A 22,498-nucleotide genomic window follows, 5' to 3' on the forward strand; every position below is an offset into this window, starting at 1 on the left:
TAAAGTTTTTTTCCCAAGAATAAGAGTGTTCATCTAGCCTTGCTCTGGTGAAGGGCCAGAATTTTAAAAATAACTTGTCAGTTCTATAATATGAACCCATGAAATAGAAATGTTTGTTCAGTCATTCTTTTATTTATTTATTTATGCATTTATAAGCCAGCATAAACCCCTCTTGATTCACAGCACTGTAAAGTTAATTTGTACACTTATTCTTTATATGTCCTCCTTTCCTCACATCACAATATTCTCCATCCATCCTAGGGGTCCCCTCCCCTACCATCCCCTTCCGGATCTCACACACAAATTCTTCTCATACATCTTTAAATATACTGGTCATATGCATACTTGTCCATTTTCTTCTCTTCAGAATTTAAACAAAATCTAAACTCTCTTATCTTAAAATAATATCCTTCCATTTAATACATGCTGCGACATGGATGAACCGTGAGGACACTGTACTAAGTGAAATAAGCCACTCACAAAGAGACAAGTACTGTATGTTTTCACTTATATAAAAACTGGAGTAGTCAAACACATAGAGACAGAAAGTAAATAGTGGTTGCCAAGGTTTGGGGGAAAAGGGAAATGAGGAGTTGTTGTTTAATGGGTACAGAGTTTCAATTTTGCAAGATGAAAAAGTTCTAGTGATTAGTTACACAAAAATGTGAATGCTATATGATAAAATCAACCTCGCATTAATAACCAAAAAACAGAATTTCTTCCAATCCCTGAGCTAACTTTTCAGCCATGTTATTTTTTGTTGTTTTTAGTCATAGTGCAAAAAATAGTTCTTTACTCCTCCAGTTCCCAGTCTCAGCAGATTGGATATACAACTATTTTGTATAATATAAATTTCAAATTTATTTGTATATGATTTTAATGTATGTTAACTAAACACAGTCTGCATATTCACATTTCAGAAAAAGTGAATGTTTAACTTAATACTACTTAGCTGTACAATTAAAGTGATTAAGATAAATTTTATTTATTTTTTTTTTGTTTTTTGTTTTTTTGTGTGTTTTTTTTTACAGAGACAAAGAGAGAGTCAGAGAGAGGGATAGATAGGGACAGACAGACAGGAACGAAGAGAGATGAGAAGCATCAATCATCAGTTTTTTTTGTGACACCTTAGTTGTTCTTTGATTGCTTTCTCGTATGTGCCTTGACCATGGGGCTACAGCAGACCGAGTAACCCCTTGCTCAAGTCAGCGACCTTGGTTCCAAGCTGGTGAGCTTTGCTCAAATCAGATGAGCCCGTGCTCAAGCTAGCAACCTTGAGGTCTTGAACCTGGGTCCTCCACGTCCCAGTCTGACGCTCTATCCACTGTGCCACCGCCTGGTCAGGCAGTAAATTTTATTTATATTTTAACACCATTAAAAATTATTCATTCTTCATTTCACTTCCCCTCACCTATTAATTTACCTCTCTATTCCTTTTTTCAAACTTTTTCAAAGAGGTACATAACTATATCCCCTATTTCCATTTTAACTCTTAGTCTTTTGTTCTGTTCAGTTCAATTCAATTCAATTTGATTCAATTTCTTCATTTCAGTCCAACTTCTGCCCTATTACCCAGCAAACCCACACTCTGACCAAGGTTATATTGCTACATCCACTGAATACCTATTGGTTTTTATTTTATTTGAGCTCTCAACATCATTTGGGGGGGGGTCTTTGAAACCCTTGTTGTATTGAATTCTGAAACTATATTTTTGGAGCCTTTTGAGATCTCCTTTACACTCATTTATACGTGGCTTACATGCTGCTCTTACATCTAAGTTCTTTCCGAAGCCTCTGTGCTACTTACCTTATATCACATCTCTGAGCTCATTTGCACTCAGTGGCTTTGATTATAAACTGTATGCTTCCAAAATTTTTATCTTGAAATCAATATTTTCATTTGCTAATTGGACATCATGACTTAGAAGTCCTACAAAATTTCAAACTCAATGTATCTAAAACTTTCTCATCATCCTTTCCTCAAACTTTTAATATTTCCTCCTGAGAATGGTATCATCTCTTGTATCTTGTACTTTAGGCAACAAAATACTTATTAAAAATCTATCAGCTTAGGAGAAATACCCTTCAAAAAAGAGCCACATAGCTTTTCTTTTTTTCTTTTTTTCTTTTTCTGACAGAGAGAGAGTCAGAGACAAGAACAGACAGGGACAGACAGGGAGAGAGAGATGAGAAGCATCAACTCATAGTTATGGCATCTTAGTTGTTCATTGATTGCTTTCTCATATGTGCTTTCACCAGGGGGCTACAGCAGAATGAGTGACCCCCTTGCTCAAGCCAGTGATCTTTGGCTCAAACCAGCAACCTTGGGCTTCAAGCCAGCAAACTTTGGGCTTAAGCCAGAGACCATGGGGTCATGACTATGATCACATGCTCAAGTCAGCAACCCTGTGCTGAAGCTGGATGAGCGTGTGCTCAAGCCAGCAATCTTGGGGTTTCAAACTTGGGTCCTCTGTGTCCCAGTCCGACACTTCATCTACTACGCCACTACTTGGTCAGGCGAGCCACATAGCTTTTATATAAAGAAACCATATTGCAGATTCACAATAGATTCCTCAGCAATAACTATCTGGTATTTTACAGCCTTTTGAACTTGAGAAAGTTATTTATCCTTTCTGAATTTTATTTTTTAAACTATAAAATGAGAAAAATTACCCAATAGGTTATAAAGATTAAGTAAAGTAATGCACTTAAGGCTTAATACAGAATGTGGGACAGAGTAAACATTTAACAAATGTTACTTTTTAAAAAGTCACTTTATTATGTATCAGTCACCTTTCTCAAGTCCAGTAGACTGCAGCAGCCCTTATCACAATCCCTTACTTTGCAAATCAGGATTAATTTACCTTTATCAGCAAAAGATTCTAAAGGACTGAATGAAGTACTTTACTGCACTCGTGAACCAGAGCTAATGGGCAGTCAGTGTAAGCAGTGCATTAATACACGAGTTGACTGCCAGCATCTGTTCTGATTGGTCAGTGCGCAGACAGCTCTGTTCTGATGCATTGGTTGCCTGGTAAATATTTTTAATATCACCTTTGATCTTATAGTTTATAAAGAATTCTCAATCATTTTGATGAAAATACTGATTTTTTCCCCTCTTATTGCTCTCTTACCATAATGTTTATACTGTACTTACCTTCACAATATATTAGTTGTTTCTGTCTTCCTCTGACTTTGAAGTTCATAGAGGTAAAATCTGTATATTACATATTTTTGTGTACCCAGTACCTTATCTAAATCCTGTCATGCATTATCATTTAATAAATTCTTGTTGAATAAACACATACAAAGTGTGTGTTTTTTATGCTATGAAGCATAAGAGAAATAACATCCAAATCTCCTTTGTAGATATTCAAATATGTTTAATTAATTTCTTATTTTATTCTAGGGAAAATACCTTCTTTTAAATGAATGATCTGATTGATCCTTATATAGGGGTGAATAAGAGGAGGTTTGCAGTTGTAATACAAATAAATAATATAATAATTAATAAATAATAAAAAAATTTTCACGTACTCACAACTGTAAACCTACTTTTGCCCACCCCTGTATTGATGTTTTGATCAATTGTGCTTAACCATTTTTGTCTTTTGAATTTTTTAATAGATTTAGATTACTGCTGTTGATAGTATTTTGAATCAGTAACTATGAGATTTGATTTTTCCCCCAGTATTTCATTATGTTTAAAAATTATTTCTTACAGGCCTTTGTGTTGCCACCCTGGGTATTGCAGTGTCGATACGAATTTTGACTACATTTCTGATGGTGTGTTTTGCTGGTTTTAACATAAAGGAAAAGATATTCATTTCTCTTGCATGGCTTCCAAAGGCCACAGTCCAGGTAACTTAGCATTTTGACTCCTATTTCTATTTGACACCTTAAAATTTTGAATGAGAGAGCTTATTCAAATTTGGTGAAAATAAGTAATTGAAGTTTGATTTGTGAAAAGAGTTTACACCAATCTATTCTTTACAAGTTTTATTTTTGATAAATGGATTCCTTAAATATGACAGCTCATTTAAATTTATTTAGATCACCAGGGTGCAACAAAAATTACAATAAATCCCTACACTCCTAGGAAGCAGTTATAGCAGGAGGGCAGAGTTTGAATTTTTATCAGTCAGAGCTCTCCAAATTCCCCCAGTGAGATAGTTGTTAATTCTCTTTACTTCATTATCTTCCAAGAAGAAAGTGAAACAAAGCAAGGTTTATCTTATTATCTGGAAATACTTCAGCGTCAATATGATTGATAAGAAGTTACTCTTGACCACAGTCTTTATATACAAAGTAGAAAGATTTATTGACAATTCAGAAAATGCTTTACTGATTTCCTAGATTATTAGTTGATATTAAAATTTTCAAACTGGTTGAACTTCCAGTCAAATAGTTTAACACGTGACCCAAAATTTGTGCACTCTAATAAAAAAGGCACTAACAGGTGCTTGAAATTACCACAAATTGGTAGAATGCCTATAATTGCTCGTTAAATTAGCACTAGAGTATTAATTTGTTGCAAATGTAATATACTCTTGATGTATTATATATTTTCTAGATTAATTATAGGAAATGAGATTTAACTGTTCCAGCCCTGAATATTTTGTGATTATTTAAGTATGCAAATTTCTATTGCATGAAATGAAAATCAAATGTTCTTAATTTAGGAAGCTTTGGGGGATGTATATGCTCTGTAACTATAGTATATGCCACATTTTGTATGGCCGTATTCTCAGGCATTATTCCAGGGAAGTTGGTTTTTTTTTTTTTCCATCAGACTTTCAAAGATGTCTGAGACAATAGCTAAGAGTACTGTGAGGTTAAAATAGTACAATAAGTAGAATAGTTTCTCCCTACAGTATTTACACGACTTCTAGTAACTTTAGTAGGTAAACATTAAAAGAATCACTCTAGTAGCTTTGATATGAAAGATTTGTTTCTAAACATTAAAATTTGGAAAATAGCCTCTTCCTGTTATCAAAACAATTTTAAAATACAGAGAAATTAACTAGGGTGTGTTGAAGAACAGATGTTCTGTGAAACAAGTATTGCATAGAATTGTCTTTCTTCCCCTTTTGCCTCAGCACAAAAAACAAGACTTCTTATATCTTTTTTCTATATTAGTTGGTTTTCAAATTTCTTTGTTTATGTAATACTATAAAAAACATATTTTAGGCCCTGGCTGGTTGGCTCAGCAGTAGAGCGTCGGCCTGGCGTGCGGGGAACCTGGGTTTGATTCCCGGCCAGGGCACATAGGAGAGGCGCCCATTTGCTTCTCCACCCCTCCCCCTCTCCTTCCTCTCTGTCTCTCTCTTCCCCTCCCGCAGCCAAGGCTCCATTGGAGCAAAGATGGCCCGGGCGCTGGGGATGGCTCCTTGGCCTCTGCCCCAGGCGCTAGAGTGGCTCTGGTCGCGGCAGAGCAACACCCCGGAGGGGCAGAGCATCGCCCCCTGGTGGGCAGAGCCTTGCCCCCGGTGGGCGTGCCTGGTAGAACCCGGTCGGGGCATGCGGGAGTCTGTCTGACTGTCTCTCCCCGTTTCCAGCTTCAGAAAGAAAAATAAAAATAAATAAATAAATAAATAAAAACATATTTTAACTCAGCATACATAAAACCCCCAAAATACACACACACATACACATATACATACACCAGAGAACTGAAAGGGAAATAAGCAATTGGCCACTGAACCACAGAGGGGATGGATGCAGATCCTTGCATAGCCAAACATCCATGTGTAACTTTTGACTCTCCCCCAAAACTCAGCTGTCCCTCTGTGTCACTGGGGATTGATTCCAGGACCAACCCTGGATACTGAAATCTGAGGATGCTCAAATCCCTTATATAAAATGGTGTGGAACAATGCATATATTCAGCTCTCTGTATCCGCAGATTCCCCCCTGAAGATGGAAAATGCTGTTTTCAATCCACAGTTGTTTGACTCTATACCTGTGAAACCTAGAGATATGGAGAGCCAACTATATATTGAAAAAAAAAATTCATATATAAGTAAACCTGCACAGTTGAAATCCATGTGTTCAAAGGTCAAATATATATCATAATATGTCCAGTTCTTGCCAGGAATTCATGAAATGTTGACTTGGTTATGGTATCAAGTAACCGGTAATTATGAAGCCTCAATCCAGGGACTAAATTAGATAGCTTTTTTCTTTTTCACTTGCAGTCCAGCGTGGGCATTTCCGAGCTGGCAGGGTGACTCCTGTCCTCAGCATGTACCTTTCATCCATGACTCCAATTTTTATGATTTCTCATCTAGTGGGAAAGGGGTAAAGAAAAAGGTGCAAGTGTCCATTTGTTTTCAAGAACAATTTGCAAGTAATTTTTATCACTTCTGTTCACCTCTCAGTGACCTTAGTTAGATACATAGCTTCGTTTTGTTGGAAAGAAGGCTAAAAAAAAAAGTGTCTGGACAGCAACAAGACCAGCAAAAATTCTACTATAGAGTTCTATTATAGAAGGGGAAAAGGATATTCAGATATTTGTGGTCAATTAGTAGTCTCTGCCATTGTTTCTCATGCACACTGGTATTGTCTTCTGTTTACTGTCCTAGAAGTTAATATGTTCTGTGGGATAAGGGGAATACCAGATTGACTAGTACAGGGGGTCCTCAAGTTACAATACAGTCCCATTCCAACAACAGTGATGTAACCCAAATTTTTGTGTAAGTCAAAACACCAAAATTCCTAGCCTAACACAAACAGAATACTTACGCTTTTTTTTTTAACTATCTTTTTTTTTTTAACTATCTTTTTTTTTTTAATAAATTTTTATTAATGGTAATGGGATGACATTAATAAATCAGGGTACATATATTCAAAGAAAACATGTCTAGGTTATTTTGTCATTAAATTATGTTGCATACCCCTCGCCCAAAGTCAGATTGTCCTCCGCCACCCTCTATCTAGTTCTCTGTGCCCCTCCCCCTCCCCCTAATTCTCTCCCTCCCTCCCTCCCATGTCCTCCCTCCCCCCACCCCTGGTAACCACCACACTCTTGTCCATGTCTCTTAGTCTCGTTTTTATGTTCCACCAATGTATGGAATCATGTAGTTCTTGTTTTTTTCTGATTTACTTATTTCACTCCGTATAATGTTATCAAGATCCCACCATTTTGCTGTAAATGATCTGATGTCATCATTTCTTATGGCTGAGTAGTATTCCATAGTGTATATGTGCCACATCTTCTTTATCCAGTCTTCTATTGAAGGGCTTTTTGGTTGTTTCCATGTTTTGGCCACTGTGAACAGTGCTGCAATGAACATGGGGCTACATGTGTCTTTACGTATCAATGTTTCTGAGGTTTTGGGGTATATACCCAGTAGAGGGATTGCTGGGTCATAAGGTAGTTCTATATGCAGTTTTTTGAGGAACCACCATACTTTCCTCCATAATGGTTGTACTACTTTACAGTCCCACCAACAGTGAATGAGAGTTCCTTTTTCTCCACAGCCTCTCCAACATTTGCTATTACCCGTCTTGTTGATAATAGCTAATCTAACAGGGGTGAGGTGGTATCTCATTGTAGTTTTGATTTGCATTTCTCTAATAACTAATGAAGCTGAGCATCTTTTCATATATCTGTTGGCCATTTGTATCTCTTCCTGGGAGAAGTGTCTGTTCATGTCCTCTTCCCATTTTTTTATTGGATTGTTTGTTTGTTTGTTGTTGAGTTTTATGAGTTCTTTGTAAATTTTGGATATTAGGCCCTTATCTGAGCTGTTGTTTGAAAATATCAGTTCCCATTTAGTTGGCTGTCTGTTTATTTTGATATCAGTTTCTCTTGCTGAGCAAAAACTTTTTATTCTGATGTAGTCCCATTCATTTATCTTTGCCTTCACTTCTCTTGCCATTGGAGTCAAGTTCATAAAATGTTCTTTAAAACCCAGGTCCATGATTTTATTACCTATGTCTTCTTCTATGTACTTTATTGTTTCAGGTCTTATATTTAGGTCTTTGATCCATTTTGAATTAATTTTAGTACATGGGGACAGGCTGTAGTCGAGTTTCATTCTTTTGCATGTGGCTTTCCAGTTTTCCCAACACCATTTGTTGAAGAGGCTTTCTTTTCTCCATTGTGTGTTGTTGGCCCCTTTATCAAAGATTATTTGACCATATATATGTGGTTTTATTTCTGGGCTTTCTATTCTGTTCCACTGGTCTGAGTGTCTATTTTTCTGCCAATACCATGCTGTTTTGATTATCGTGGCCCTATAATATAATACTTACGCTTTTAATAGTCCAAAATGGCATAGGTAAGCCTGCTAGGCAATGCCAAATCCCTCACTCATATGCTGCATTACTGTGTATTCTTCCACCATGCTCAACCAAACTAGTTCACCCACATAGTCCATAAGTACAGCCAAAACACTCACATCTCTCAACTTTTTAAAGTTTTTATTGGAGCGAGTGTTGTAAACTTGAAACATTGTATGTCAAAACTTGTAACCTAAAGACCTCACGTATATTACCTCCCCCAGTGCCCTAATACTGCATTTTGCCTCTAAAAAATCAGAATTTTTCTAAGATTTTCCAGTAAATAAACTTTAAATGAAATGTTTCACCAATTCTCGAGGCAAAGAAGTAACCAAATGCCTAATAAGGTTAAGTTTTGAAGTGCCTACCTACCACTTTCAAGTTTCATGATGTTTAAAAATTAGTTTTGACTCTAAAGGTGTACATATCATGTGTTGTTTTTTCATTTAAAACTTCCATCATCTTCCAGTAAATATCATTGCATTTTTTTTCATCTTGTACTTTCTTAATTCCAAATTCCTAAAGATGGAAGAATGAGATGACGAGTAACTTCATCTTTACTCAGGAGAAATTTAGTATATTGAATCATTATAGTTAATTAATAACATGAGTCTGTGTTTACCTTGAGTTTTGAAATATATCTACTTGATGTTTTTGTAACTTTACCTTATGAAAATAGGTGATAGAAATCATCGTTCTTTCCGCATGCAAGGGCAGGGACAGTTTTCAAACAATCAGAACCAACCTCAGTGCACTTTGAAAGAAGAATACTAAAACTTTTTTTTTAATTTCTCCATTGATTTGAGAGAGAGAGAAAGAGAGTGGAAGAAATAGAGAAGGGGAAGGGAGAGGGAGGAGAGAGAAGCATCAACTCGTTTCACCTAGTTGTTCCATTTAGTTGTGTATTTGTTGATTGCTTCTCCTACATGCTCTGAGCAGAAGTCAAACACACAACTTCAGGCACACGGGTTGATGCATTATTCACTGAGCCACCTGGTCAGGGCTAATAGTACTTTCTTAGTTGAACAAAAGAACAAGCAGTTTGTTTAAAAATAATTCACCGTATATCTATGTGTTTATCTTATTGTGTTTCCAAATTTACCTTTAAACTTTTATAGGCTGCAATAGGATCTGTAGCTTTGGACACAGCAAGGTCACATGGAGAGACACAGTTAGAAGAATATGGAATGGATGTTTTGACAGTGGCATTTTTGGCCATCCTTATCACAGCCCCAATTGGAAGTCTACTGATCGGTTTGCTGGGCCCCAGGCTTCTCCAGAAAGCTGAGCCTCAAAATCAAGGTGAAGAAGTTTAAGAAGAGACTTTTATACAAGTGTAGAGGTGAAAAGAAAGAATGCTGAGTAAAATGATTACAAAGCTGCTAACAAAGGCTGCTTTTATCAAGGTAGATACTGAAATATACTGCTCACAAAAATTAGGGGATATTTGATTGTTTCATATTCATTTTGAGATATCCCTTAATTTTTGTGAGAAGTATATGTAGTGTTTAAGCTGAAAATGTAATAGAACCAAAAATGTGTCTATTTCTTTAAACAGCATTTTTAGCCATTACCTTTTCCATGTGGTGATGTTCTGCATCTCCAACCTGATCTCTCTGCCTTCTTCTTCTTTTTCTTTTTTCAAACACCCTTCATCGTAGGGACATATACACTTAGATGTATTACCACAATGTAAAGTTCACATGGGACTGACAAAGTTCAGAATCCTGTTCTACTAGCCAGCAGCTTTCTCTGACTCACTGTTAACTCACAGCTTCACAATTCTTGGTCACCCAGCCTCTCAGGTTTTGAGTTGGCTCCTTTTTATTTGGCTCCTCTTTTCTGTTTTTAAATACCCTAATCCATGCCTTCATCAGTTTCTACTGTCACTTTCCCTGCTAATCTGCCTCACCTCCATTTCTACCCCCTTTTATTTTATTTTATTTTTTAATTTATTTTTTTTAATTTTTTTTACAGAGAGAGAGAGGCAGAGAGAGGGATAGACAAGGACAGACAGACAGGAATGGAGAGATGAGAAGCATCAATCATTAGTTTTTTGTTGCGCATTATAACACCTTAGTTGTTCATTGACTGCCTTCTCATACGTGCCTTGACCACGGGCCTTCAGCAGAGCGAGTAACCCCTTGCTCAAGCCAGTGACCTTGGGTCGAAGCTGGTGAACTTTTTTCTCAAACCAGATGAGCCGCGCTCAAGCTGGAGACCTCGAGGTCTCAAACCTGGGTCTTCCACATCCCAGTCTGACGCTCTATCCACTGCGCCACTACCTGGTCAGGCTTAAAGTATTCTTTTTGTTTGTTTTTTACAGAGACAGAGAGAAAGTCAGAGAGCAGGATAGACAGGGACAGACAGACAGGAACACAGAGATGAGAAGCATCAATCATTAGTTTTTCGTTCGTTGCGCATTGCGACACCTTGTTTATTGATTGCTTTCTCATAAGTGCCTTGACCATGGGCCTTCAGCAGACTGAATAACCCCTTGCTCGAGCCAGTGACCTTGGGTCGAAGCTAGTGAACTTTTTTCTCAAACCAGATGAGCCCGCACTCTATCTGGCAACCTTGAGGTCTCAAACCTGGGTCCTTCACATCCCAGTCTGACGCTCTATCCACTGCGCCACCGCCTGGTCAGGCCATTTCTACCCCTTTTAGTATAACTGATTGGTCTCACCAAAATATTAAAATACACAAAATATCTTCATTGGTTCTTCCTTTTGCACCTACCTAGATGACAGAAGACCTTATCCTGACGCCTAGCTGGCTACCCAGAATCCTGCCACTTCAGTGGCTCATCTGAGTTAGCCTCCCCCTATGGAATGCCCTGTCCAGCCCTTTCTTTTCTTTTCTTTTTTTTTTTTTTTTTTTTTTTTTGTATTTTTCTGAAGTGAGAAGCAAGCAGGCAGAGACAGACTCCCACATGTGTCCTACTGGGACCCACCCAGCATGCCCACCAGGGGGCGATGCTCTGCCCATCGGGGGTGTTGCTCCACTGAAACCGAAGCCATTCTGGCACCTGAGGTGGAGGCCATGGAGCGGTCCTCAGCACCCGGGCCAACTTTGCTCCCATGGAGCCTTGACTATGGGAGGAGAAGAGGGAGATTTAGAGAAAGGAGAGGGGGAAGGATGGAGAAGCAGATGGGCGCTTCTCCTATGTGCCCTGGCCGGAATCAAACCCAGGATATCCACACACTGGGCTAACACTCTACCACTGAGCCAACTGGCCAGGAACCAGCCCTATCTTATTTGTTTCAGGCTCTTCCTGTTCTCTAGATGAGAGATAGCTAATTTTCAAATCTATGCCAACCTCATGATTATCAATTAATCAACATAAGGTAAGCTGCTATAATGAAGAAACAAAAAATACAGTACTTAAAAGAAATAGAAATTTATTTCCCTGTCATTGAACTGGCTGGTTGATGCTGACAGAGTTACTCTGTTCATGAGGCAACTCAGACGTGTCTGGAGGCTCTGCAGTGCCCCGGCTTAGGATACAGGTGAAAGATGCAGATGAAAGATGATTTCTCCCCTGTTTCCTTTCTAACTCTGAGGGAAAAGGATAAAAGAAAGTCTAAGGCAAGCAATTTCTTTTTAAGGAAGTGATGTGAAAGTGGACACATGTCTCCTTTACATTTTTTTGGTGATGCCCATACCGGCTGTGAGGAGGCTGAGAAGCATTCACATAGCTAGGAAGAAGGAAATATTACAGAGCCAGAGGTACCATTGTGTTGAAAGTTGCCATCACCTACTAGCATACTGTTGCATTTTAACAAGGGCTTTCTAAAGATAGTACCTTTAACAAAGGAGTGACTTCTGTGGCAGGATTTTCAGACATTGGGAAATGCCAGCGAGAAGCTATTAGCAGAGACATTTATCTGCATTGGTGACATGTTATCCTGCTTACTCAACAGACAGTCTCTGCTTTTCTGTATCACCTGTAAGTTCCACTTTTACTATTGGTTAACTCCTGCCTACTTGCTAGGATATCCTGTTCAAATACAGTTTATAGCTTTTATCATGTTGTTTGTATACATGAATAATTTATTACTTTCTTGTCATATCCCATCTAAACTCTTTAACCTAGAATTCAAAATTCTATCTCATCTTGAAGTATATACTTAATATGTATAAAATGAATAGATTATGAATATTCTAATCCCAACTGATCTGCATACAACCTGTCCATACCTTCCTTGTCATTAGATTACCATTCCAGCCCCTTCCACCATGACTTTCACTCTATTCAAAACTAACTTAATTTATATTAAGTTAACATAACATGAAGGCATAAGAGGCTTCATTTTTATGTCAGTTTGACTCTGGTTCTCTATGACTATGGCTATGGTACTCTCTTAATGTGTATGTTGGACTAAATTAATATCAAGGTTCAGGTGAAGCTTTCAAATTGAACATCATTGTTTAAGTGTATCTTTGTGGTAGCAGCATAAACTTAATGCTCATCTAGGTCTCTACTTTCACAGGCTCTGAAACTAGATTCATTCAACAAATATTCACGGAAAGCCTTTGGTGGTCCAGGCACATCATCAAATCTAATGTTTTTTGTCCTTACAGATCTGACAGTTTGAGAGAGGAGACAGACAATTCAACAATAGCCACAAAAATAGTATAAGTGCTGTTATGCAGAAAGTCCAAGGGTGCTAGGGAGCTCATAGCAGGAGCACCCACCCACCCAGGGGGTGATGTAGTTTGGGCTCAGCTTCAGAGAAAGTAGGGCCTTAGCCAGGACATGGGGAATGATTAGGACTTAGAAAGCAAAAGGCATGAGAGGTCGAAGGATGTTTCAGTTAGTGCTTGTTCCCATGTTTTCCAGGTAACAAGCTTTGAATACTTATTAACTTGTACAAAATACAGTTAGTATAAATAAATGAGAATGTTGTTATACATACTCAAGGTCCCAAAGAACAATTAGAAATGGAAATTCACAGAATGTAGAAATAGCTGAGCTCATTAAGCCACTGCCAACAGCCAATTCCATTTTGCAGAGCATGCAACAAGTTCTTTGCTACTTCTGCTCTGTAGATAGCCACCATCTAAATCTTTCTGACTCTCTGTCCAATATTGGCCTCATCAGGACTCATCATGTCACCACCTGGTAAGTCACAGCTCTTGACTTGGTTGGTGATCACCAAGTTAACTTGATACAGAGTATTGACTCAGGCCAACCAAACTTACCAAATTCTGACCACACCGATGAAAAAAATTATCCTTACATTCAGGTCTCTAAAAGGGGGGGTGTATGCACCCTACACATACTTCTGTCAGGGCACTCATAACCCTTTTTTATGTAGTTTGTTTACATGTTTGTCTCCTATTATATCATCCAGTTATGGGTGTGAGCCTTGTCTTGGTCATCCTCGGCACTTTCCACAGGGCCTGGAACACAGTAGGCGTTTAAGATGTGTTTACAGACTATCTCAGTGAGGGATCATCTTCCACTGTGAAAAACTACCGAGCACATGACAGTTCAGATCTTATCTGTTTCATCTGACTTAGCTCAGGCTGTATAACTAAATACCATAGACTGGATGGCTTAAACAACAAACATGTATTTTCTCACAGTTCTAGAGGCAGAAAGACCCAACACAAAGGTGCCAGTATAATCAGGCTCTGTTGAGGACTCTCCTCCTGGCTTGCCCATGGCCTTCCCTTTGCTGTGTCCTCACATGGTAGGAAAAGTGATGGCGATGGGGTAGAGTGTGTAAATTCTTTTGTGTCTCTTCTTATAAAGGTACTGATCACATCATCAAGGCCCTATCCTGATGACCTCACCTAAACCTAATTATCTCCCAAAGGCCCCAACTCCAAATATCATCACACTGGGGATTAGGGCTTCAAAATATGAATTGGCAGGAGGATGGGGGGATAGGGAGGACATAGTTCAGTCCAGAGAAGGGGTGTTGTACTTCTAAGAATGGTGCTAAATAAACGCTGAAAATTCTTGTTCATCAATGCTTTTTTATTCCTATGGTCAGTGCCATTCTTACCCCTCTGAAAAGTTTTATTTTAGATAGACTGATTAGGTTCCAGATCTTTATTTTCACATTTCAATGTTATTCTGTTTGGAATTAACGCCAAATAACCTTGATTGGACTTGGGTGTCCTCAAGATTTCTTGAGCTGTACATTTGTAAAAAATATATATCATCCAATACATTCTTTTAAAATAGCATTGGTTTTTTTATTATAAAATACTGTATTTTAATTACAGAAAATTTAGAACACAGAAAAGTACAAGAAAAAACCTGAAACTACTCTTAATGTAAACAGCCATTTTATTTGGATTCTTTTTTTTTTTTTGTGACAGAGACAGGGAGAGAGAGAGAGATAGGGACAGACAGACAAGAAGGGAGAGAGATGACAAGCATCAATTCTTTGATGCGGCACCTTAGTTGTGTTTGATTGCTTTCTCATATGTGCCTTGACTGGGGCTACAGCAGAGCGAGTGACCCCTTGCTGAAGCCAGCAACCTTGGCTTCAAGCCATTGACCTTTGGCTTCAAGCCAGCAACCTTTGGGCTTAAGCTAACGACCTTTGGGCTCAAGCCAGCAACCATGGGGTCATGTCTATGATCCCATGCTCAAGCAAGCAATCCCACATTCAAGCTGGTGAGCCCGCACTCAAGCCAGTGACCTCAGGGTTTCGAACCTGGGTCCTCCGCATCCTAGTCTGACGCTCTATGCACTGAGCCATCACCTGGTCAAGTTTATTTGGATTCTTTTAAATTTTAATCTGTGGTTCTGAGGGATATATTCTCCACTGAATTAGCTGGTGAAAGTTAATATAAACACAGGGGTGGGCAAAAGTAGGCTTACACTTGTTCCTATGGAAAGACATGCAAGTTATGATTATTACAATAGCATTATTAACTCAAAAGAATGTCACTACCACTGTAAACCTAGTCTTTGCTCACCTCTTTACATTTGAGTTCTATGAAGATATATAGATGAATTTTTATTATATATAATGAATGTTAAGCCTTCCAAAAATTATTTACCTGGTAATGTTCAAATATTCATTTTGCAATGAATAAACAAAAATCCCTGCCATCATGGAGCTTATGTTTCAAAGTCCATTCATTTACTCTCTCAAAATACATTTATAACATGTCTGCTATATGCCAGGCATTATACTAACTACTGGAGGATACAGTAATGAACAGGATATTTAAGTACTCTGTTTTTAATGGAACTTGAATTCTAGTGGGAAGGTGAACCTGGGAAATACAATGTGAATAAGACACAATACTTGTCTTCAAGAACCTTAGAAGGAAGTAAGATATATACAAATAGCTATAATCCAAAGGAATGATTTAAACATGTTCTTGAGGATTTAAGATGATGACGGAATAGGTGGATATTACACTCACCTCCTCCCAGGACCAAACTGGAATTACAACCAAAATATAGAACCATCAACCAGAATAACCAACTGAAGACTAGCTGAAGAGAAATCTTATAACCAAGGATTTACCTAAGAAGCCACATCTAGACTGGTAGAAAGAGCAGAGACACAAAAAGGGCTACCCTGCTCCCATGAGCAGCAGCTGAGATTCTAGAGGGATGTCTCAGGTGTGGGGTACCCCCTAAAAAGCATGGATCTCAACCCTAAGCCAGGCCTCTCAGCCCAGAGCACCAGAAAAGAGAAGAGGCACCCACATAACATCTGGCTGTGAAAATTAGCAGGGTTTCTATCTACCAAGGAGAGACAGGAGTCTTCTAGAGACACAGGTGCCCTCTTAATGGGCCAATGCATAAAATCTCATTCACAGCCACTCATCCTGGGCTCCAGCAGAGGGAGGATAGAGCAGACTAGAATCATGTGAGCGGAGACTGCAGTTTGCGGCTCTAGGGAGAGACCTAAAGAGACAGCTGTCAGACCCCTGTGCTGAGTCCCTCTCCCACACCACAGATGCCATCTCTCTTGAGTGGAGCTTGCCCTTCCATTCAGCATGAGCTTGGGGGTGGGGTGTAATAGCCTTACCAGTCACAGGCAGCATCTGATATTGGCCTACACCATAGTCCCTGATCCTCCCAGTCCATCAGCTGATGGTCAAAACCACATACAAACAGGCCAATAGCAATCAAGACTCAATTACAACAGGAGGGGCCATAAAATCCACACAGGGACATTGCTGGAGCACCCAGCTCAGGTGATCAAGGAGACTGCACCACCAGGTCCACAGGGCACTTAATACATGAGGCCACCCTATCAAGATGAGGAGTCACAGCAGATCTACCTAACACTTAGAAACAAACACAGAGAGATACCAAAATAGAAAGCAAAGAAACATGCCCAACTTAAAAGAACAGAAGAAATCTCCAAAAAAGGAGCTAAATGAAATGGAGGCAAGCAATTTACCAGATATAGAATTGAAAGAATGGTTATAAGGACGGATGCTCAAGGAACTCAGAACTTCAAAAAAGAGAAAACAAGCATAAAAAAGGACCATAAGAACCATATATAGAACCAGTTCCACAGAAAGAATACAATATCTGAAATGAAGAATACACTAAGAGAAATAAACAGTCAGTTGAATAAAGCAGAGGACTGAATCAGCAACTTGGAAGAAAAGGTAGCAGAAAATATCCAATCAGAGAAGCAAAAATAAATACAATTTATACAAAAGAAGATAGTTTAAGAGATCTTTGGGACATGAAGCATAATAACATCTACATCATATGGGTACCAGGAGGAGGAGAGCGCGAGCAAGGGATTGAGAACCAATTTGAAGAAATAATGATTGAAAACTGCAAGTCCAGGAAGCACAGGGAGTCTCAAACAAGATGAACCCAAACAGGCCCACAACAAGACATATAATTAAATGGCAAAGAGAGAACCTTAAAAGTAGCAAGAGAAAAACAGTTACCTACAAGAGAATTCCATAGACTGTCAGCTGATTTCTCTGCAAAAACATTTTAGGCCAGAAGAGATTGGCATGAAATATTCAAAGTGATGAAAAGCAAGGACCTATAACCAAGAATACTTCACCCAGCAAGGCTATCATTTATATTAAAGGAGAAATAAAGAGCTTTCCAGGCAAGAAAAAGCTAAAGAAGTTTGTTACCACCAAACCAGTTTTACAAGAAAATTTAAAGGTTCTTCTTTGAGAAGAAGATAAAAAATAAAGGAATGTAGTTATAAAGAATAAAATGGCAGTAAATACATACCAATTAATGATCACTTTAAATGTAAGTTGCTTAAATGCTCTAATCAAAAGACATAGGGTAGCTGAATGGATAAGAAAACCAGATCCATATTATAAGAGACCCAATTCTGAACAAAGAATGTACACAGACTAAAAGTAAAGGAATGAAAATGATCTCATGCAAATAGAAGTGATATATAAAAAAAAGTTGGGGTAGCAATACTTACATCTAACAAAATAGACTATAAAACAAATTCTGTAGCAAGAGACAAAGAACACTACATAATGATAAAGGGATCAAACCAACAAGAGTATACAACCCTTATAAACATATATGCACCCAATATATGAGCGCCTAAATATGTAAAGTAAATCTTGATGGACATAAAGGAGAAAAAGACAGTAAGATATAGTAAGAGCTTTTAACACCCCATTGACACTAATGGATAGATCTTCCAGACAGTAGATCAACAAGGAAACAGTGATCTTAAATGACACACTAGATCAGGTCAATTTAATTGATATCCTCAGAGCATTTTATGTCAAGCAGAGATTATACATTTTTTCAAGTGTATATGGAATATTTTCTAGGATAAACCTATGTTACTACACAAAACAATTATCAATAAATTTAAGAAGATCGAAATCATATTAAGTATCTTCACTGACTATACTGATATAAACTAGTAATCAATTTTAAAAAGTCTAAAAAGCACAAAAATATAGAGGCTAAAATAATAGTCACTGGGTTAACACTGAGAACAAGGGAGAAATCAAAAGATACCTTGAAACAAATAAAAATGAGAACAGTACAACCTGAAATCTATGAAATACAGTGAAAGTGGTCCTAAGAGGGAAATTCTTAACATTACAGGCCTAATTAAAGAAACAAGAAAAAATCTCAAATAATCTAACTTTAGACTTAGAGGAACTAGAAAAAAACCCAGTAAACAAAGATCAAAGTTAGTAGGAGAATAAAGATCCAAACAGAAGTAAATGAATAGAGTCTAAAAAACAAGACAAAATATCAATGAAACCAAGAGTTTGTTCTTTGAAAAGATAAACAAGAATGGCACAACTTTAGCCAGACTCATCAAGAAAAAAAGACCCAAATAAATAAAATCAGAAATTAAAGAGGAGAAATAACATCTGACACCAAAGAAATACAAAAAACTAAGAAAATATTACAAACAACTATATGCTAACAAATTGGACAATCTAGACAAAATGGATAAATTTCTAGAAACATACAATCTTACAAAATTGAATCAGGAAGAATCAGAAAACCTGAATAGACACATTACAACTAATGAAATTGAAGCAGTAATCAAAATCTCCCAGCAAACAAAAGTCCTGCACCAGATGGCTTCACAGGAGAATTTTACCAAACATTTAAAGAACTAAATCCTATCTTTCTCAAACTATTTTAAGAAGCCAGCATTATCCTAATTCCAAAAGCAGATAAAGCAACTACAAAAAAAAATTATAAGCCAATATCTCTGAAGAACATAGATGCAGAAATCCTCAAGCAAATATTACCAAACCAGATCCAGCAATACATTACAAAAATCATACAACATGATCAAGAGGGATTTTTCCATGAATGCAAGGTTGATACACTACCCACAAATCAATACACATGATATAGCACATAAACAAAATGAAGTATCAAAACCACATGATATCAATAGATGCAGAAAAAGTATTTGATAAAATCTAGCACCCATGATAAAAACTCTCAGCAAAGTGGGAATAGAGGGAACATACCTCAACATAATAAAGGCCGTATATAACACCCACAGCTAATGTTATACTCAACAGGCAAAAACCACAAGTGTTTCTCTTAAGATTGGAAAGAAAACAAAGGTGTCTACTTTCATCATTCTAATTCAACATAGTACTGAAAGTCCTAACCACAGCAATCAGAAAAGAAGAAGAAATAAAAGGCATCCAAATTGGAAAGGAAGAAGTAAAACTGTCATTAATTGCAGATTAGATGATTCTGTATATAAGGAACCCTAAAAATTCCACCAAAAAACTACCAGAATTGATAAATGAATTAAGTAAAGTAGCAGAATACCAAATATATATCCAGAAATCAGTTGAATTTTTATACACCAATAGTGAACAGAAAGGGAAACTAAGCCTGACCAGGCGGTGGTGCAGTGACTAGAGCATCAGACAGGGATGTGGAAGACCCATGTTCGAGACTCTGAGGTTGCCAGCTTGAGCACAGGCTCATCTGGCTTGAGCAAAAAGCTCACCAGCTTGGACCCAAGGTCGCTGGCTCAAGCAAGGGGTTACTCGGTCTGCTGAAGTCCTGTGGTCAAGGCACATATGAGAAAGCAATCAATGAACAACTAAAGTGTCACAACAAAAAACTGATGATTGATGCTTCTTATCTCTCTCTATTCTTGTCTGTCTGTCCCTGTCTATCCCTTTCTCTGACTCTCTCTGTCCCTGTAAAAAAAATAAAAAAGAAAGGGAAACTAAGAAAACATTCCCATCTACAATTGCATAAAAAAAAGTACCTAGTAGTAAATTTCACCAATGATGTAAAAGACCTGTATTCAGAAAAGTATAAGACACTGAAGAAAAAAAATTGAAAAAGATGCAAATAAGTGGAAGCGTGTACCATGTTCATGGATTGGAAGAATTAACATCATTTGAATGTTCATACTACGCAAAGCAATCTATAGATTCAGTGTAATTCCCGTCAAGATACCAATGGCATATTTTACAAAACTAAAACAAATATTCCAAAACTTTATATGAAACCACAAAAGACTCAGAATAGCCACAGCCATCTTGAGAAAGAAGAACAAAGTTGGAGGAATCACACTACCTGATATTAAACTCACTACAAGGTTATACTAATAAAAATGGCATGGTACTGGCATAAAAACAGGCACAATGTGCAATGGAACAGAATAGTGAGTCTAGAAATAAACTCAAGCCTACATGGTCAACTAATATTAGAGAAAAAAGGCAAGAACTCTATACAATGGGGTAAAGATAGTATATTCAATAAATGGTGTTGAAAAACTTGGAAAGATAGGTGCAAAAAACCCAAAAAAAACTATACCACCTTCTTACACTATACACAAGAATAATTCAAATGAATTAAAGACTTAAATGTAAGGCTCAAAACCACAAAAATCCTAGGAGAAAACACAGTAAAATCTCAGACTTTTCTCATAGTAATATTTTTTTCTGATATATGTCTTCAGGCAAGAAAAACAAAAGATAAAATATACAAATGGGACTACATAAAACTAAAAAGTTTTTGCACAGTAAAGAAAACCATCAACAAAAAATATAAACACAACCCACTAAATGGGAAAACATACTCACTAGTGATACACCTGATAAGGGGTAAATATCTAAAATTTATAAAGAACTTAGAAAACTCAACACCAAAAAAAATAACAACCCCAAAACAATCCTATTAAAAAATGAGCAGAGGTCCTAGCCGGTTGTCTCAGCGGTAGAGCATTGGCCAGGTGTGTGGAAGTCCTGGGTTCTATTCCCAGTCAGGGCACACAGGAGAGGCACTCATCTGCTTCTCCACCCCTCCCCCTCTCCTTCCTCTCTCTCTCTCTCTTCCCCTCCCACAGTCAAGGCTCCATTGGAGCAAAGTTGGCCTGGGCGCTAAGAATGGCTCCATGGTCTCCACCTCAGACACTAGAATCGCTAGAATGGCTCTGGCCACAACGGAGCAATGCCCTAGATGGGCAGAGCATCACCCCCTGGTGGGCATGCCAGGTGGATCCCTGTCAGGTGCATGCGGGAGTCTGTCTGACTGCCTCCCCACTTCTAACTTCAGAAAAATACAAAAAAAATTAAAAATGAGCAGAGAACCTGAATAGTCACTTCTCTAAAGAGGACATACAGATGACCAATAGACATAAAAAAAAAGATATTCAACATCACTAATCATCAGAGAAATGCAAATTAAAACCAAAATGAGATATTACCTCCACCTGTCTGAATGGCTATCATCAATCAATAAACAAAATGTCTTGGTGAGGATATGGAGAAAAGGGAACACTCATGCACTGTTGGTGGGAATCCAGATTGGTGAAGCCTCTGTGGAAAACAGTATTGAGTTTGCTCAAAATTTAAAAATGAAATTGCCTTATAACCCAGAATTTATCAGAATGAAATATGACCAAGAATATTCTTGGAATATATTCAAAGAAACTTGAAATCCTAATTTGAAAGACTATATGCACCTCTTTGTTCATTGCAGTATTATTTTTTTTATTTATAAATAAATTTTTATTTTAATGGGGTGACATCAATAAATTAGGGTACATATATTTAAAGAAAACATTTCCAGGTTATCTTGTCATTCAGTTCTGCTGCATACCCATCACCAAAAGAGAGATCGTCCTCCGTCACCCTCTATCCAGTTTTTTTTGTACCCCTCCCCCTCCCCTTCCCCCTCTTCCTCCTTCCCTCCCCTACCCCCCGTAACCACCACACTCCTGTCCATGTCTCTTAGTCTCGCTTTTATGTCCCACCAATGTATGGAATCCTGCAGTTCTTGTTTTTTTCTGATTCGCTTATTTCACTCCGCATAATGTTATCAAGATTCCACCATTCTGCTGTAAGTGATCCGATATTATCATTTCCTCCAGCTGAATAGTATACCATGGTGTACATGTGCCCCATCTTCTTTATCCAGTCCTCTATTTTTTTTACAGTGATTAAAAGCCTTTAAGCAAACTCTTGGCCAATACAGCAAGAATCCATAAAAGAGTAGTGTCCTTAACATGTTCACCAAGTCCAAGTTGGCCCCATCACCATGCCAAATCCCTGAGAAATGCAACCCAACCACAGTTCAGTCTGTTAGGAGCTGTCACAGGGAGCAGGAGTCCAGGAAAAGTCCACACAGGAAAAGTCCGCATGGCGCTGGAATTGTTGTCACCATTCTATACTTTGCAGCTCATGTCCAAGTCCCATGACAGCTGCTTCTAGCTGGTAATGATTCAGGTAGACTGAAAACATTGCAGTATTATTTATGATAGCT

At 37.9% G+C, this 22,498-nt stretch overlaps 1 protein-coding gene across 3 annotated transcripts in view; it reads left to right on the plus strand.

Moving 5' to 3' along the window:
• The window catches only part of SLC9B2 (solute carrier family 9 member B2), a 59,748-nt gene extending 47,601 nt beyond the window's left edge, over nucleotides 1-12,147 (plus strand). For all 3 annotated transcript variants that reach the window (XM_066280642.1, XM_066280640.1, XM_066280641.1), the window contains 2 exons: nucleotides 3,725-3,861; nucleotides 9,405-12,147. In XM_066280642.1, the coding sequence (XP_066136739.1) occupies nucleotides 3,725-3,861; nucleotides 9,405-9,602 (335 nt within the window). In that variant the 3' untranslated portion in view covers nucleotides 9,603-12,147. The remainder of the gene's footprint in view (nucleotides 1-3,724; nucleotides 3,862-9,404) is intronic.
• Nucleotides 12,148-22,498: the final 10,351 nt, after the last annotated feature.

This window comes from Saccopteryx bilineata, chromosome 5, assembly GCF_036850765.1.
Source record: "Saccopteryx bilineata isolate mSacBil1 chromosome 5, mSacBil1_pri_phased_curated, whole genome shotgun sequence".
NCBI lineage: Eukaryota > Metazoa > Chordata > Mammalia > Chiroptera > Emballonuridae > Saccopteryx > Saccopteryx bilineata.